General features: G+C 45.3%; 2 protein-coding genes across 2 annotated transcripts in view; one reads left to right on the top strand and one right to left on the bottom strand.

Moving 5' to 3' along the window:
• Window positions 1–1199: 1199 nt before the first annotated feature.
• Window positions 1200–14223, bottom strand: PSME3IP1 (proteasome activator subunit 3 interacting protein 1). The gene is made up of 7 exons (XM_054516112.1): window positions 14103–14223; window positions 11413–11555; window positions 10868–10966; window positions 8906–9044; window positions 4974–5105; window positions 3052–3116; window positions 1200–1944 (listed from the first exon to the last, which is right to left on the bottom strand). Exons 2-7 carry the CDS (start codon window positions 11540–11542, stop codon window positions 1727–1729), a joined length of 783 nt encoding a protein of 260 aa, XP_054372087.1. The 5' UTR covers window positions 11543–11555; window positions 14103–14223; the 3' UTR covers window positions 1200–1726.
• A 641-nt stretch (window positions 14224–14864) lies between these two features.
• The window catches only part of RSPRY1 (ring finger and SPRY domain containing 1), a 36190-nt gene continuing 32909 nt past the window's right edge, over window positions 14865–18145 (top strand). The window contains exon 1 of the mRNA XM_036390486.1: window positions 14865–14976. The gene's annotated coding sequence lies outside the window, so the exon portion shown is untranslated. The remainder of the gene's footprint in view (window positions 14977–18145) is intronic.

Raw genomic sequence — 18145 nt, 5'->3', positions numbered from 1 at the left:
CCTGGATTATGTCTCCTCCTGGCCTTGCACAGCCCCATATACACACCATAATTTACACACCATCTCACCTGCAGCCTACCACTGCATTTGCCACAATTGGCTGGAAACTCCCACTATAAATTTCTGGCTAAATCAGGCATTTTGACTGCAGCTGTGCAAGATACCACTCAGGAAAATGGCCCCAGCATGCTGGCAGCTGGGCAAGGCTGCTCTGACTCTACAGTCAGATAATTGATCTAGTTTAATGCCAGAGAAGAATACCAGCAGCTCTCATACCAACTCCTTGAGGCTCTTGCCCATACAACTTTAATAAAAAAACATGCATTTTTTTGTGCACCACTTCCATTTCATTCCATAGCTCAGTAAGATGAAAGTCACCAAAAGCAAAGCATTAGAGAGGCTGCATGAAATCTGCTTATTTTCCACCTGAAAGTGCCATAATTACAGTAGCTAGAGAAGAGGCAGGAGCAACTCTGGAGCAAGCACAGGAGGTGCCAGGCAGCCCAGAGCAGGGGAGGAATTGCAGTGTGTTTGTAAAGATCTGTCTGTGGATCAGGGCTGTGCAAACAGAAAGGGTATTTACCTAAGGATAGCTGCATTGTGAGTGCAACTCTTCCCCTTTCCTTTGGAAAATTCAGCACTCAGGCTAAGGCAGGAATCCACTACAGGCCTTGTTTTCTCTGCTCCCTCCCAAGTCCCTCAGTGCCACCTCCAGGTGACTGTCCTTTGGTACACACTGACCAGCTGCTGTCTCACAAGGGCAGTACTTAGAGCAGGATTGCACAAAGACACTTCCACCCCTGAGCTGAGCTGTTCCAACCCTCCAAACTCCCACCAGGACACTGAGATTAAGAGGATGGGCCCTCAGCCCCACTTCTGGAATTCTCCAACTCCCCTACAAAGGAGTTTGGCTGAACAGGGGAGTGCCACCCACTCTGAATTCATGCCCTTCAGGACACTGCTGCTGAAAAGCTGCATGACTTGTCAAGCCCCAGTGCTGGAGCAGCCTTTGAGCAGAAAAGCCAGCAGTTCCTGTGAACTCACTCAGACCAAGTTTTCCTTCACCACCTCTGCTTCTGTGGGAAACCGACCTACACCTCTCCTGGATGGTGGTTTGAGGGAACGGCTGGTTGGGTAGAGCAGAAATTGATTAATGGAATGAGAACAATTATGAATGGCACAGGCAGAGATAAAAAAAATGCATTCAGAATGTCTTTAATCATGTAACACTAAAACTTCTTTACAGTGTCATGGCAATCTACACTTCACCATCTGCTCAAATTTGGTTCTGCCCCCATTTTTCAAATACAGAATAAAAATGACATTTTAAAACAGAACACATGGCTGCTTCTACAAGACTTCACTGCTTCAAGTGATTATTTTTTGCCTGTTAGTCTTGTATAAACTTCTTAAATCAACATAATTCTTTCCATAAGAATTGTAAAAGATAAAGCTCTCTCCTCCATACCCTCAGACCTTTGTGACATGGTTAGGTGTGCCTTCTGCTTTAGGATGGCAGCTTTTCTTCCAGGCTCAGTATGCACCCCAGAAATGGAAAGTTGGGGGGGAAGGGGGGGAGGGAATAATGAGTTACTTTAGGAGTATCTGAGTGTAATAAAGTTGAGAGGTTAGCTAGAAAGATTATATTTGGGGCAGAAGGATGCAACAAGCATCCATCAGGGCTTTGGAAGATATTCTGCACTACATTACACACAGAGGGATTTTGTTATGGACCATCAAAGAAGCTGTTGCCACGAAAGACAGAGGAGACAATCTTGCCAGTGGAATTGATGGTGCCCTCGCTGTCCGAGCTGGACTCGGAGTCGCTGCTCCCCGAGTAGGCGCCCAGGCCAGGCAGGATCCCGATGCACACGGCTGCTGAGGGACAGTGCACCGTGGAGCCTCCCACTGAGCTGCTCCCCAAGGACACACAGGAGGGCTTTTCTGCAAGAGAGAAACCTCAGTCAAAAATCAGAGTGCGGGAAAGGCCTTTCAATCAGCGCAGGAACCGCCACGTGTCACTCACCTGCTTTCCCCACATAAGCAGGGGATGATTTCAGGATTTAATTAAAGCATAAGGCAGCTTTATGCTGTAATAAAAGCATTCTGACAGGAAGGACTTGCTACCTCAGGGGATTTTTTCCTGCTCATCACTAGTTTAAGCCCAGCTCTATGCTGGCACTACATTTTTTTATTCTAAAGTTGTCAGTTTGATGCTTGTCAAGTACCAAACCCACTAAATAAGAATAAATGTCTCTGCTTTGAGTAATTGAGTAATTTTTTTTGCAATATAACAGCATAGTTGAGAAAAAGTTTTATTCCATTATTCTGCTAGTCAACATCTCCCATCTTCCATGGCTAATTAATTATTTCTGCTGTTCTGAAAGTTTACTGAACAGAAGGAGATTCAGGAAGTGCCTTGGGTTGTCGTTACACAACTGCACTCACCCGATTTGTGTCAGAGTAGCTTGACAGCAAGTCAATTGCAGCCCTAACAGCCACAGCTGAAACACAACTTAATTTCTCTTCTAGTTCCCCACAATTTTCTGAAACAAATTGATTTCAGGATGGACTGATTCACTTCAGAGCATAAAGCTCAATTGGATGTAAACAAATACATGCAATGTTGCTGTGAAGAGGAAGGGGATGATCTGTTCTCCAGGTCTCCTGTCCACAGAACAAGCATTAGGCTTGAAATGCACCTAAGGACAATTCCATTAGTTATCAGGTTAAACTCTTTCAGATTAATAAACTCTCAAAGGAAGGTGGACAGTCTCTATATGTGGGGACTTAAGAGCTCCTTAGACAAACATCTGTCAGGGCTGGTTTGGGGACATCCTGATAACCTGCAGAGGGTCCCTGCAACCCTATTTTCCATGAAGGCTGTCAGCTCCCACATATTTCTACTGCTTTAAAAGAGAACGTGCCAACCAAAGTCCGTGCTGTCCAGTGAAGGAACAGAAAAGCAAAGCCTCTATGAGATTTAACCCCAACTCAGCTGCTGTTCAGTGACAGACACAGAGCTTCCCACACACAGAAGTTAGGACATACCTGGATTCTTTTCCTCGTGGTCAGTGTCTAATTTCAACCTCTTGACACTGTTACCACCATCTGAACTGTGGAAAAAATAACAGAGTGTCTTGTTCTTCATAGGCAACCACTTAATTACTATGAAGTCATTGTTACATCTTTGCCTTAAATGCTACAACAGGTGCCAGCAGGGTCCCCTGATGACCATCACCACTTCCAACTGCCTTTAACTGAGGCTCCTTGGGGAACATGCAGGATCCAAGGAAGCTCCAACACCTACCCTACACCTATCACTTGTGAACCTGGGAAAGGAACACACCTCTTAGAGTTGAAGTCAGAACCCTTGCACAGCAACCTGGAGCTGCCTGTTCAGCAGGATGCGCCCCACAGGAGAGTGGGAATAACTACCTGAGCTTCAGACACCCACATGGCCACAGCCTTGCACATGGGGATGATTACCACACTTGCTGGGGCCAACATCCATGGCTTTTCCCTTGCAAGGCTTCCTTCCCCTCCTTGAAGCACCTGGAGAACCTGTTTTAAAAGATCTAGAAACCTTGCACCCAGCACTCTTACAGCACTGGACAGAGCTGCAGTGTCCACAAAGGTCCTTTCTGGGTCCAAAGTGGCACTGGGAGAAAGGAACATGACTTGGACTTCTGACTCTTCAGAGCTTCTATAGCTCTCCCCTGTCACTACTGAGATTTCACCCCCCACTCCTGCATGTTCCCAGTGCTAAGGCATCCACATAAACAAATGCTTCCCAGATTCTGCAGTGATGAACTGATGAAGCATGAGCATTAGGATGCATTAACTCTTTTCTGTCCCTATCAGAACATGCAGTACAGATGAAAGGTGATTCTGTGCAGAGAGCTTTTAATACTAATACATCCTTTAGAGGAAATTACAAAGCTCAGGGAGCAGATGTTGAGCTCACACTACACTTGCTTTGGGCCACTTTGCAATAAAAGATAAGATGGCAAAAATAGAAGACTGCAAAGCAAGTCTGCAATGGCACTGACATGTCAGTTAAGATGCTCTCTTCAAACAGATGCCATCTGCAGACTTTAGAAGTACCATTAAGCACATGCCAGCTCCTTTTGTACATCCTACTGGGTTAAGTACTATTAGTTACAAGACAAAACCAACATTTTTGGCTGCTTGTTATCAGCTCAGGGTTTTTCTTTTCTGCCTTCCCAAAACCCAAACTATCACCCAACCCCACAGACATCAGGTGGTGGAAGTGCTTACTTCAGTTTTCAGACATGCAATTAACTGCTGTACTGGGAGCTAAACATCACCCTACAAGATAAGCTTCTAAAATAATCTCACATTCCCTGAGATGATTTGAACACACTGCACTTTGAGATGTCAGTAATCATCTTAAGTATTAGATGATTCATCTGGGGGAAATAAGTCTGGTCCCACATGCCTGGTTTCTCCATAACCTGTAGTACACCAGCAGCTGTGTTTGCAGGCCAAGATCAAAGCAGCAAGCAAATCACAAACCCAGCTGGGATGGAAAGGGTGCTGATGTATCAGTGTAAATCCATTAAAACAATCCATTTTAAACACAGGTAAAATTGGCTGATAAATCAGGCAACCTGAATGAAATTGCATTTGTGAAGTGACACTGATATCTACAAACAGAGATGTAAAACAGATTCCCTCAAACCCCAAGCAGGATTGCCCAAGCCTGGCACTCTAAAATGAAGATCCTGCCCACTTGCTTTACACACACTTATCTATTTGATTTGCTTCATGTTTTTCCCCACAGTTTGTGAGAGCCTATAGAAACAAGACTGGTCTTTTCTTATACCTTCCCCCTTTTTCTTTAGGGCTAAGGTTTACACCTCACTCTCTGGAGGCAGTTTTGGCCTGTCTCCCTTTACACTGCTAACTGGGTTCCGTTCCTCAGGAATTTATAGAAGTGTGAAACTAACCTTCTGTGTTTCACAGCTCCTGCCAACAGCTTTGCCTGAGAAAATTTGTTCTTGTTTTCCACTGACTTCATGGGCAATTTCTTCTCAGTTTCCTTCTTTGGGTCCATACTGACTCCCACTTTAGTGAGAGTGCTGTGAATTAAGGGTTAAGGATCAGCTGGGAAGGAATGGGGAGAACAGACATTTCCTCCCTGATATATTTATCCAGCTCTGCTGACAGCAGTGACCCAAGTTCATTCACATATTCTAACAAAATAAACTTATTTGTGATGACATTGAGCTGGTACCCTCAGCCAGAAGGGAAGATAGTTTGCCCTCTGGGGTTGGAGCTCTCTCTGGTATCAGGACCAGCTCTCTCTGTGAGGATGCCCAGGCAGCAGCCTGGGAGCTGCTGTTCTGAAGCCAGAAAGGTGTAACACAACACCCCCAGCACCCATGAACACATCCACCATCCTGCCTTTTCCTCAAGGCCTTAGAAAAGCAAAAAGGTCAGGCTGGATCAAAACAAACAAACCAAAAAGGCAATACAGTACTTCCCCCCCTATAGGGATCAACACATTTGCAATTCCAATTTGCTGCTCCTCACTCTAATCCTTAGCAGAAAAGCTAAGAAGCAATATGTGCACTCACTTCCACTCCTCAAAGCCTCTTTCTGCTGAGCCCAGCAGATTTCAGCCTAGCAAGACAGAACAGTTCAATTTTTTGGGTTTGGTCTTTAGCATTCCACCTTTGCAGCTCATCTCTCTGTAAGGACCACAAGGATTCTACTGCTGGTCTGAGCACCAATCCCAAGAGAAAGGAGACTTTAATTAAGGGGAACTGTGGTCCAAGATTCACCCAAAAAAAGACTAAAACTGCTCAGAAAAGCTAAGCAGATTAAAACAGTGTTAGCAAGGTGGAATGCAGCTGAAATCTATAATGAAGTAGAGAAGCTTGAGCAGGTTCTCAGATGGGATGAGAAGGAGCAGGGTGTGTTTATTAGGGCACACTCCGCACACACTGAACACATCTCCTTGTGTGATGAAAAGAAATCTGCCAAAGACCCTCTTTGTAGATGAGGTGCCAGGAAAGTCACACAAAATTCTGCAAAAATTTTAACTGCACGGGCAAAGGCAAATGAACTTAGTTTAAAAGCATGTTTATAAACTCAAATCTAGTGTTCCAACAGTCTCTCCTCTGACTACAGTTCCACAAGGTGGAGTTTCACAGATGCCCCAGTCACTGCAGACATACATTGGATACTGAATTTCACATTGATGGCCCATATATCTGAACCCATAGCTTTTTCCCCCCACTGAACATCTGAAAATCAAAAACTTCTAGACTTTGCCTTGAAGTGACACCCATTCTCCAATCCCTTTACAGACAGGAATGTTCATATACCATTTATTGTTTGATTTTCCTAAGGATACAGCAGTAACCCAGACTGTTCCTTACTTCAACCAAAAGTCCTCTCAGCCCAAACCACTGTTCAATTTTATCTATTTTTGAGATGGCACAGGAGTGCCATCCTGTGGCTGTCTGAAGTCATCTGAGAGCTCCTCATGCTGAACATGATTTGATGCTGCCACACAATTCTTCCACACACTGCAGTGTTCAACTGCCACATTTAGGTCCATTACCTTGTTATATTCTAAGCCTGACTGAGGAACTCAAAGGCTTTTCTTTTAAAGATAGAAAATTACAGGCTTTTAGCTTCCATCCAGGATGGCATTCTCCTAAAACTCCTCAACTAGAAAGGCACAGCACATTTTTAGTAGGTATTTTATACATCCTGCTGTCATTAGCAAATGTAATGCTATAGGCAGCCAAGAAGTGTTCCCTCTCAGGAAGACAACATTAGAAACAAACCTCTCAATCTTAAATATCAACTGCACTAAACAAGCTGTCCTTCAGTAAAGGCAGCTTCTTGGAGGGGGGACTGTTCCTACATTTAGATAGCAGGAAAGACAAGCTGATCTTGCTCTCAAATACTTCTTGGAAATGGCTTTAAAAAATTTGTAAATCTGTATCTGAACAGGAGGGTCTGGATAAGGTAAGGAACAAACAAACCTAGTTGTTCATGCAGGAGAAAGAAAAATTCCTATTCATCCATGCATATGAATTTCTTATGCTCAAGAGTACATTAAAATATTCCAAGGCATATTTATCCTGAGGATGTATAATTTTGTGATTGTTCAACCTGAAAAATTAAGAAAGAAAGATCTCTGTACTTGAATATTGACACAGTTTTTACCATGAAATTAATGCCTCTGGGTAGCTTAAATTAAATGCTATTGCAGGAAAAGGAGCAAATAGTGAAATTCATTGGGTTGATACTGCTCTTATTACTTTGGAAGAGCATTTAAACAGCACCTATAGATGCAGCACAGTGGTTTTTGTCACTGCAGTGATAAACCATTAGTAACAACCTGCAGAAGCAAAAACCACTTTTGCATTTCAGAACACCACCAAAAATTTCAAACACAAGTCAATTTAAAAAAGAAATTAAATGGGCACCACTTTTGATTTTCTCACAAGATGAGGTGACTATAAAACATTCTCCCTTCCTCCACTCCATCAGCAATAAGTTCTACAGTTTAATTCTTAAAGTAAGACTTCAGATTCAGAGCAAAGACTGAGGTGAGATGGTCTGCACATCTTGATCAGGCTGTTCAGGGATCTGTGTGTTATGTGGCCAATTCAAGGCAACTTAAGATTCCCTCAGGGCTGGTATGGCTCACCCCAGATGTACATGACATAACAAGAGCTGTCAGCTGCTCCCACCGCACCATCTCACACTGCACAACCCTGCTTCAGCCAGCCCCATGAGCAACCATCACCAAAACTAAATATATCCATGAATATCCCACAAATAGATCCAGCAAATCAAGAAAATGCTCCAAAGCCATCAGCTAACTGCAGCCTATTTCTGAAGTTAAAAAAATGCATCAGGATTGCTTTTCCATAAACATACTCCTGAGCTAATTGAGATGTTCTTCACAGGACACATGCTCCAAATTGTAAATTATTGACTAACACAAGGTAAGACCAAGCTCTGTAGTACCAGCACTATTCAGTTTTATTTGCTGACTGGTTTTGGTCACCTCCTTGTGTCCACAAACTCTTTCATCTGTACTAAAGTTTCCCTGAGCACTTGTTTTGTTCATCTATAACTCAAAAGCAATCTAGACAAGGAAACCATCAGATTCTGCATAGGTTCAGTAAACCTCAAAAAAGCAACATTTTGCTTAGCACAGAAATTCTCAAATCATTCCAACCGCCCTTGGTTGGCACTAATTAGAGAGGAAAAACATCCTATATGATTTTCTAGCATATCTACAAGAAAATTAGGCAAATTTAACAGCAAAGCCAAACTGTCCTGCTCTTAGTCCTGCCTACAAGTGTGTACTACCCAAAGAAGCCAAGACTCCATGGGCACTGACTTCCCAGAAGAAAATCAGATGTATTTAATTTCTCATCCTGAAGGTATCAGCAAGGGAAAAAGCATTACTCCAAGAAGAATAACAGAGAGACCAATTCACACATTATTTCAAACAGGAATGTTAAAATCCAGCAATATACAGCTAAAAAAAAGAGCATGTAATTTTCCTTAAGACAAAAGCAAAATATTAGAAATAATACACTGTTTTTTCTTTATGTTCTCTTTTAAATTATGGTATTTCATGACCTCACTAACAGAAAAACCAAACCCAAGAAAACACAACCAAACCCCAAAACAATGCAGAGGGGAAAAGGAAAGGATTAAAGTAGTGGGAGTTGAGGGGGGGAATATCAAACATTGCAGGGGTCTGTCAAAGCTACAATGAAGCCATCAAAATTTGAAAATGTATCACTATACACACTCTGTAAAGCAGCTTTATAAAAAGAATGTCAGCTGACAGAACAAACTACAGCCCACTCTTACCCTCCTCTAGGTAACCACCAGCCACTTTAGTGCAAAGGATATTCTGTATTCATTTAGTTCTTTCAGCTCTTCTTCCCTTCGTTGCTTTTCTAGTAGCTCTTGCTGCCGAGAAACCTCATCAAGGAAATGTGTCTCATCTTCATCTAAGCCTCTTACCATATTTTCTGAATAAAGAAAGAAGAAATTTGTTGGTTTCAGACACCAAGTCTGTCTGTCTCCTCTAAATGTTCTTAAACCAACCAATAACTAAAAAAACCACACTATGTCTTGCCTCAAAAGAGGAAGAACATTTTCTTAGAGCAAACAATTCCTACCTAATTAGTTTTAACACCTGTTCAAAAATTTTAAAAAAAGTAGAAGCAAGACAACTCCTAATTTCCAAATAAAATCAAATTCTTTCTAAACATGCTACCCTACTCTAAGGAAAGTACATGCTAGTGCAGCAGGAAGGTCTTTTATTTCCTGTTCTGAAAATGTTCAGAGCCTCTTGAGCAAATGATTTAATTAGAATGACAATAAAGATTATGTTTCAGGAAGACCAAATCTTGGTCTTTGTAGTCATCATCAGAAATCTTAGCCCAAACATTACCTTTAGTGTTCATTAAAGTTTAATTCCATATTTTAGGCTTTTACATGAAGTCACCATCTTTTTAATCTTCAACCCACACAGGCAAGCCCTAGTCACTTTGAGGGCAAACTAGGAAATCCATTTACACCAATAATTGGCAGGCTTGTGTCTGACAGAAAAGCTCTGGAAATCAATGATTATTTGGGGTTACTTTATAAAAGCCAATCCCTGCTCCTTCCAACTCATGCAGAGCTCATTCATAAATCTTTCAACAGTAACTTGTAGCACTCACTACTGCTACTGAGGACCCCTTCAGAGAGCAAAAGCAGTGGCACTCAGGACATTTTTTGAAGGAAGTGACATGAATTAATCTCATTTTCTGCCTGACTCATCTGCAAACCAAGAGGAGCAGCCAGTGAGGTGCTTTGAGCTGAGGTTTTATTGAGGTTTCCTCCCAGACACTCTGCAGCAGGTTTTGCTCTCCAGGTTAGTTGGGGTCTGGTATTCTGCTGTGGTTGCATTAAAAGCAGAGGTGGGTTTGCTTCTGAGGGCTACTTCCCATTCCAGTACTTGGATTACCAAAGCAAAGCTGTTGCAGATCTAATATAACTGGCCAAGAAAAACTATTCATTTAGGCAGTTCTTAGAAGCACTTCCTGTTCAGGCTGAGAGCAATTTTTGGGTGGCTCCTTCAGCAAGAATTGCTCAGTCATGTTACCAAAAATGACTCCAAAAATGGGATCAAAAGTCTACTGAAGTTTACTGGAAACTTGAGGGGGAAAGAATCCTGTAGGTCCAGCTGGAGACTTGAATGCATTAATGCTGTTATCTGTACTTGCCACTTTTCAAAGGGCAAGCACTCTTCTATAAAACCAGAAATTCAAACTTTACATTAGAAGAATCAAACATCTACTTCTAAAGAATCAAAACATGTAAATTTACTTCTACGAAATCACAATCTTAACTTTCAAATCACTTTTAGTCAAATAATTATGGCTTGGAAATAGCTGCTCTAACAGGATTTCTTTAATTGATTCAAGCATGTCTTAAAGAATGAATTTAAGAGTCACAAAACCACAATACTTTTCCATTTCTTTCTGGATTGCTATCAAGTTTGTTTGGCATTTTTTGGGGTTTTTTATTTTATATGCAATACAAGCTCAGTATTCAACACTTTACAGGCATGCAGCTTGATAACTGCAAACACCTTTTGAATTTTGCATGTGTGCAGTGCTGCCTCAGTGTCCAAAAGGTGCTCCTTTAAAAATTCAGAATTTCAAAAATACTCTCCTGAAGCCTTTGTTTCCCTCTCAGAGAGGGAGACAAAACACACAGATATGTCCTTTACTCAGAAATTGTGCACAGCTGTTGCATACAACACATGCAGTTTGTAAACTGTTACATGCAGTTTGCTGCTTACTGAATTTAAATTGCTCCTCAAACTCCTGCTGCTTCTTTTCTCTCTGTTCCTGGAGCCTTTCATACAAGGACCGTGGGTCATATGCCTCCTCTGGGCATTCTGAAAGGAACAAATCAGGAAGGGAGACCATGTTAGAAACACTAAACCACCAACAGTTCCTTCATATAAAACCATTTCAATTATAGAATAAAAAAAGCCATTACTTTTAATTTCTATTTCCCATAAAGTGAAAAATTCTCAGACCTTTTTCCTGTAATTACTGACATGAGCAGCACTTCCCCTGCAGAGAGCACAGCCCCTTCCCACACAGTGCAGCCACCTCTGCTTCAGTATTTCAGTACCGGGGCGGGGTGGAGATTCTCCAAGTACTCAACCTAACAAGGAAACTCGTGCTCTTGACACCAATAAGCCCAGGATGAAACAAACTGCTTCTCTCAGTCCTAGGTGTCTCCTTCCAGAATTTCTATTTCCCACATAAGTGGGAAAGTGGAAAAAGTGAAAAATTCTCAGCTCTTTTCCCTGAAATTACTAAATTGAGCCCATACCTTTTGGGTCCTCAGGTTTTCGGACCTTTTCCCATTCCTCTTGCCTTCTCTTTCGTCGCTCCTCTAGCTCTGCTTCAGACACGAACCTCTTGTTAATCACCAGGTCAGCAGTGCCATCTCCCCCTTCCATTGTGGAATACTGTCTGCTAAAAACACAATCAGGAGTCTGATCATGCTTTTCAATGAGTGATTATTAAATATCCTGAAAAACAGACCTGCTGTCCTAACAGTAACTCCAGTTCTCCAAAGAACACTGCATAGTAAGCACTGACTGCAATCAGTCACTGCATTACTGCTCAGACTAATAAGCAACATCTATTACTCCTTCTTTACTCTTTTTTCATAATTATGTCTTTCCTGCTAGTTGTCTGCCTCAGGCTGTTTTTCTGAAAGTCATGTTCTAATGGATTTACTCTGCTTAAATAAATATTTTAAAAAAATTAAATTAAACACCCTCACCTACACTCCCATCCTTTTATTTCTGTTCCTCCACATATGTTCTGAAGAGAAATAAAGTGATGGCAAAATATCAAATCCCAAGTTTTTTTGGCCAACCTGTGAAAATTTGAGAAAGCTTGCCTGTTTTCAGTTGTTGAATGCATGCATTTAGAAGTGATTAACAGTGAAATTTCAGAAATTAACAACTCTTCTGGTTTTGGCTGGGACAGAGCTAAATTTCTTAGTAGCTGGTACAGCTCTGGGGTTTGGGCTTGGTGTGACAAGAACATTGATAACACCCTTGCAGTTTTAGCCTAAGTCAAGGAATCCCCAGTGTCTCACACTCAGCCAGTGAGGAGCTACACAAGAAGCTGTGAGGGAGCCAGGACAGCTGTCCTGAACTGGCCAAAGGATATCCCACAGAACCATGACCACACAACACTGCCCAGGATATAAACTAGGGAGAACTGGCTGGGAGGTCAACAGCTGTGTGAGAAAGGGCTGAAACAGAGCTGGAGTTGGAAAATGAGCAGCACTTCCCCTGCAGAGAGCACAGCCCCTTCCCACACAGTGCAGCCACCTCTGCTCAAGATTTCAGTACCAGGGGCAGGGTGGAGATGCTCCAATAGTCAGCCTAACAAGAAACTCGTGCTCTTGACACCTGTAAGCCCAGGATGAAACAAACTGCTTCTCTCAGTCCTAGGTGCTTCCTTCCAGAATTATTCTGCCAGCTCCATGAAGCCCTAATGCCTGTTTGTGTTTCAAGCCTGTACATCAAAACTGTACACAGAAGTACAACATAAACACAACATACAGAGCTGCTCATTTAAAGACATGCAAACATAACGTTTTTCTGCTTTATCATCTCCCTGGATAACTGCAGCACGTTAAGGACTGCCCACAGTTCTGCCAAGTACTGCTCATTTGGGATCTCCCCCTGCATTTCAGCACAGAAGAGATCCCAGAACTCTTCCAAGGAGGAAGGGATGCAGAAACCCAAATAAGGGAAGAAACCTGTTTATCATCCTTCCTTTGTACCACAAGGAACCAGTCCTGCAGGAAGTCCTGAAATCCTTACAAAAACTGATACTTTTGGGGGTATTGCTTGTAACAAAAATTTAAAAATTGAAGTCTCAGGAGAAATCCAGGTTAGAGCACTGGACAAATATTTGTTACAGCAGGAAGCATTCTTAAGGTTAGAATTACTAAAAGAAGTTAAGACAAAAGAATTCTCTTAAGAGCTGGGGACAGGAAGGACAGATCCAGGGCTGGTGATTTTATCTTCTTTAAACTTTTCTTTCTTTCTTTCTTTAATATCAAACAAAAAAATCCACCCTAAGACCCTAACTCCACTTTCCAGAAAGCATGGAAAATTTGCTCTTTGAGTGCAATTTCTGAAGGTGGTTCAAGCCTGAAACTTACAGAGAAGATAAAAATTGAATCTCACTGCTGAATACAGGTCCTGATCACAAGGCCAGCTTTCCTATCCAAGTGCTGCATAAACAACAAAATTTGTTTCTCTACTTGTGTCATCTCAACCTATATATTTAGAGAGACACAAAAAGTTCCAATACAATGGTGACAGAAAGTAATAAAAGCAAACTGAGAGAGGGATTCTGCAAGAACACAGTATCCTCTGGGGACAACAGCCTTCAGCAGCAAACCACCTGGATCAGTCAGTCCACTCAGACCATATATTGAATTGATACATGAATTGATACATCAATGAAACCATGATTATGGTTTAATTATGGCCTGAGATGCAGCAATCGTGCTTCCAACACCAGCCTGAAAATTGGTGTCTGACAGTGACAAACCCATCTTGGGGAAAAGAGATGAAGGGGAAAAGAGATGAAAGGGAACTCCATCAAGCAGCATCAAGCAAGTTCACTTGCACTTATAAAGTTTGGTAATCTTGCTGTATTCTCTGCCCTCTCCCATGTGAAGCTAACACACACAAACCAGACCCAAGAGAAAACATGCACTTGGAAAATTATTCCTATTTATCTGTGTTTTCGTCTGGTGACTAGGTATTCAAGGGCTATGCTGTCACTGCAAATGACAAAAGTTTGTCACAGTTGTAAACCACGTTTTTGTAACACCAGATGGTAACACCCCAGGATCACAAAACCTCCCAAACTTCACCCTTGCCACCACTGAGGCTGGAACAGATGGAGGGCAGCCGGTGCCTCGAGTACCGGAGCGCAGTTTCCAACAGACTCAGCCCTCATTAAATACCAAACGCGACTTACCGACCCGTTCCATCAACCCACCGGGGCCGGGCCGGGCCGGGCAGCGCTCCCGCACGGCATCAGCTGAGGCGCTGCGAGCCGAGCCCGGAGGGGATGAATCGGCCCCACCGGCCTGAACCCGCCCTGGGCCCGCTTCCTGCGGTACCCCTGGAGCTCGGTACGGCCGTGACGGGCTGGAGCTGCTCCGAGTCCTCTCCGCACCTCCCCTCCGGCCCCTCGAGCCGGAGCGGCTCCCGGCCCGCCGCGCTCGCGGAGCCCAGGCCCGGCCCTCCTCACCCCCACACTCGGAAGGGCCCAGCGGCCCGGCCGCGGCCGCTATCCCCGCCCCCGGGAGCTCCCTCCGGGCGCACCCTCCGGCCCCGCCGCCCCGGGCCCGCCCCCGGCACGTACCGCGGCCTCTCAAAGCGAGCGGCACCGCCGGGCCCGCAGCGCCGCCATTGACCCCGCTCCCCTCCGCCGGCCGCCCCGCCCCTTCCGCCCGCCGCGGCCAACCGAGCGAACGCTTCCTTGGTTGGCCCCGCCCCCGCGGCAGCCAATCGCCGCCGCGCTTACGGCGGGCAGAGCGGCGCGCGGAGCGGGCGGGGGTTGGCTGCAGGGATGACGTCACGGCGTCCCCGCGCCGCGATTGGGCGAAGCTCCGGGCCGGGGGCGGGGCCGAGGGCGCGGCGGGTCGCCCGGGAGACGGCGGGGGGCGCGGCCGCGGGCGGGGCGGGGCGGGGCGGGGCTGCGCCGTGAGTCGCCTCCATCTTTCGGCACAAAGGAGCGGCGGCAGCGCCGGGCCGGGGCCGGGGCTGGGCAGGAGCGGACGGTGCGGGGTCTGCGGCGGCCCCGCTGCGGTCCCGTTGTGCTCCCGGCGGGGCTGTGCGGCGCTGAGGTGAGGCAGAGCGGACGCGGCCCGGCTGGCGGGTGCCGTGGGGCTGGGGTGGAGCGGGGCGCACATCGGGGTGAGGGGAAGGGACAGCGGCGGGCTGGGCGCTGGTGGCCCCGCTGGCGGCACCATTGCCGGCCGTGCGTCCGTGTGTGAAAGCACTGGGCTCAGGCCTCCGCTCCCCCAGGCGTGGGTCCCGGTTGGGGCGGGGGCCTGGCCAGCGCAGCCCCCGGCCCCAGGCAGCGGCCCGGGGTCCCATCGGCTCCCGTGGTTGATGCCGCTGCCCCCAGGGATCCCCAGTACCCCGGCTGCCTGGCTGGGGCCATCGGGGGAGGGCAAGCCGGGGGTACCGGGGATCCCTGCACCTCCCTGGCCGAGGTGCAGCCCCCGGGCTGGCTGAGCTCTGGCGGAGGCCCCGGAGCTGGGAGCTCGCTGGGGAAAGCGGCGGGAGGTGAATGAACGGGGGTTTGCCGAGCTGGGGTGCCCGGAGTGCGGCGCTGCTCGGGGCCCGCAGGGGCTGGAACTTCCTAACGGCGCCTCCCGGGAGCGGGGAGAGCTCCCGGGGCTCGTATGACTTGCAAAACATGGGCTTGGCCACAGCGAGGTTGGTGCGAGGGGGGCAAAATGCCATCGAATCGCGGAGTCACGGACTCCAGGCGCTGCTCCCCCAGCGTTTGGCAGCTCGGAAACACGGCAGGGCTGCTGAGCCCTCGGATATTGGTACATCAGTGGTACATCAGATCCTGAAAGCTCTTCATGGCTCTCAGTGTGAAAATGCTTTTCTACAGCAAATTTTCTGGCTTTACAGGGGAGATGTGGAGGTGTGGAGCGGGCCACCAAATGCGCTCGTTTACCTGGAGCTTCTGTTTTACATTCTGGGGTGGTAGATTGGGGAGCGGCACCTTTGCTGCGGGTGCGGCAGCACCTCGGCTCTGCTCTCCCGCCTCAGTTCCTCTAAAGCAGGATTTTTGCACTGCTGGTATTATGCCCGTATCGAGCATGAGTTTCTCTTTTGAGCCCTTTGATTCTGTCCTGATCGCTGTTTCTGTCTCGCAGGCCTTCACTGACCCCCTCTTTTTAGGAACTGTTGGTTTTTTTTATATGTTCTGCTGTGTAGCAGTAGGTGCACTGTCCCTTCCAGGCACAATCCTAGTGTAAATCCCAGGAAAGGTTGTAGTCGCCTTACTTGTCACTTTCTGTTTCGTTATTGCAAACTGTGATCCCCGAGCCCAGAGTTCATTTTGGTGCTCACCCAGTGTTACCAGTTTCTCTCACACAGTGAAACTTTGGTCCATGGAGAAGCACAGACATAAGAGCTGCCTTTTCTCTCCTAAATTAATTCAGCCTGCTCTGATTTCTGAATGCTGGTGTGTATTGTAGAGCTTTTTTTTTTTCATTTTATGTCTGTGTCAGTGTTTGTTTTCTTCAATATAGAGATTTTTTTTTCTACTTAGCAGTAGCTTTGCCTCAGGATTTTAGTTTTTCTGTCCTTTGTCTTGCATTGAATGCATGTATTTGTTTTGGTGTTGTTTTCTTTTCTCATGCTGGTCCTCAGCTTAGTTCTGCTAATTTTCTGTACATCTATCACTACTATGAGATTATTGTCACGTGGAAATCTACATCCACTTGTTTACTGTGACTTTCCCTTGTTTTCTTCCTGGTATTAAAATTTTTGCTCTCTTCTTATTAAAATATACAGATTTTTAAACAGTGAATGTTCTCATCACCTTTGAGCCACCTGAAATATTCCCTTGCATCTCACATCCTCTTGGACTCCTGCATTTGACTGTGGATTTCCGGAGGACTCTGCATTCTCAAAACTTGTCATATTATTTTAAGGGTCTGTGAGGCTGTTAAAGGTGTTTTTGTTTTGCATTTATCCAAATGCACAGAATTGATCTGTTCTTTGATCTAAATCTGGCCCATTCTTCTGTAAGCGCTTTTGCCTGTGTCTTTGTTCTCTGCCCAAGTCCACTCAGCAAAACAAGCCCTTTCTCCTCCTGGCACCCATTCCTCTGTCCCTCCCTTTAGGACATTGCTGTTATTGCTTTGTGCCCCAATCTCTGCTGTTTGTGCCTATTTATAGGTCTGCTTGAACAGATTGTGAATTTCCTGTGGTGTGTTCTTTTTCAGATGAGTGAAGCACAATTGTAGTTGTGTGATCGCTTCTTGTCTCTTCCCTTTTCATCCAGACATTCTCTTGAGGTTCCTGCTAAATGAAAGTTTTCAGTTTCCCCTGTCCATCACTTGAGTAGGAAGCTCCTCCAGGGTATTTTAGTGCTGTGTTTTGCATTCTGCACCACTCCTGTTATAACTCTTGCTGATGCTGATTGTTTATTAGCTTGGTCTTGGTTGTTTACCCACTCTTAGATTGCTGATAGAGCTAATCCAGCTTGTCCACACACCTCCCTTATCATCAGCTGTGATACCAGTGTGTGTTTGCAGGGAGGTGGGCTTATTGGTTTCCCTGAGGTCTTTAACTTTCCTTTTTATTTACCTTCAGCCTCCTATACAGGGAGTTTCACTGCAACACTTTGTGGTAGCCTCTGTGGTATCTTACTGTGTGGCCTCGTAATTTGGTGATCACTCAGTGGCTCTCTTGTTCTCTCACTGATACATTATTCTGTGCTTTTCTTAATGTTCTTTTTTTTTTTTCCCTCTCAGAGGGACATGATGGTTTTCTGCACAACCCTGCAGTGCTTTCCCTTGGTACATTATCAGTGTTTTCACATAGGAGGTCTTAGCTTGAAGTGCATTTCATTTGCTGTGAGCCTAATGGATAGGACTGAAATAGATCACTTAGAATGTTTTGGTTCCCTCCTGTGAAGTATGACATCCCTCATATTCTGCCCTTCAGGTGGAATCAGAGTCAATTCTCCTCAAGCTTTTTGCTTGTTTGTAAAAATTGGGGAATAACAGGAAGATATTTATTAGTGTAAGCAGTAAGTCAGTGATAAAGGCAGTGATTTGTTATAGGACACTCGCTGGCCTCTAACTCCTTAGGTTTCTTCATTCAAATTTCCTTTGAATTCATTATCTCCCCTACCTGGCAACGTGCTTTGGAAATGTCCTCAGTTGCTCATGTAGCTATGTGCTGATATCCTCATAAAGTGGAGTAAGGCTCACCATGTGCACTGGGTGCTTTCCCTCTAAACACAGAGGGAGCAACATAAAA

The sequence above is a fragment of the Molothrus ater genome, chromosome 12 (genome assembly GCF_012460135.2).
Source record: "Molothrus ater isolate BHLD 08-10-18 breed brown headed cowbird chromosome 12, BPBGC_Mater_1.1, whole genome shotgun sequence".
Classification (NCBI taxonomy): domain Eukaryota; kingdom Metazoa; phylum Chordata; class Aves; order Passeriformes; family Icteridae; genus Molothrus; species Molothrus ater.
This window is presented reverse-complemented; position numbering and strand designations above follow the sequence as displayed.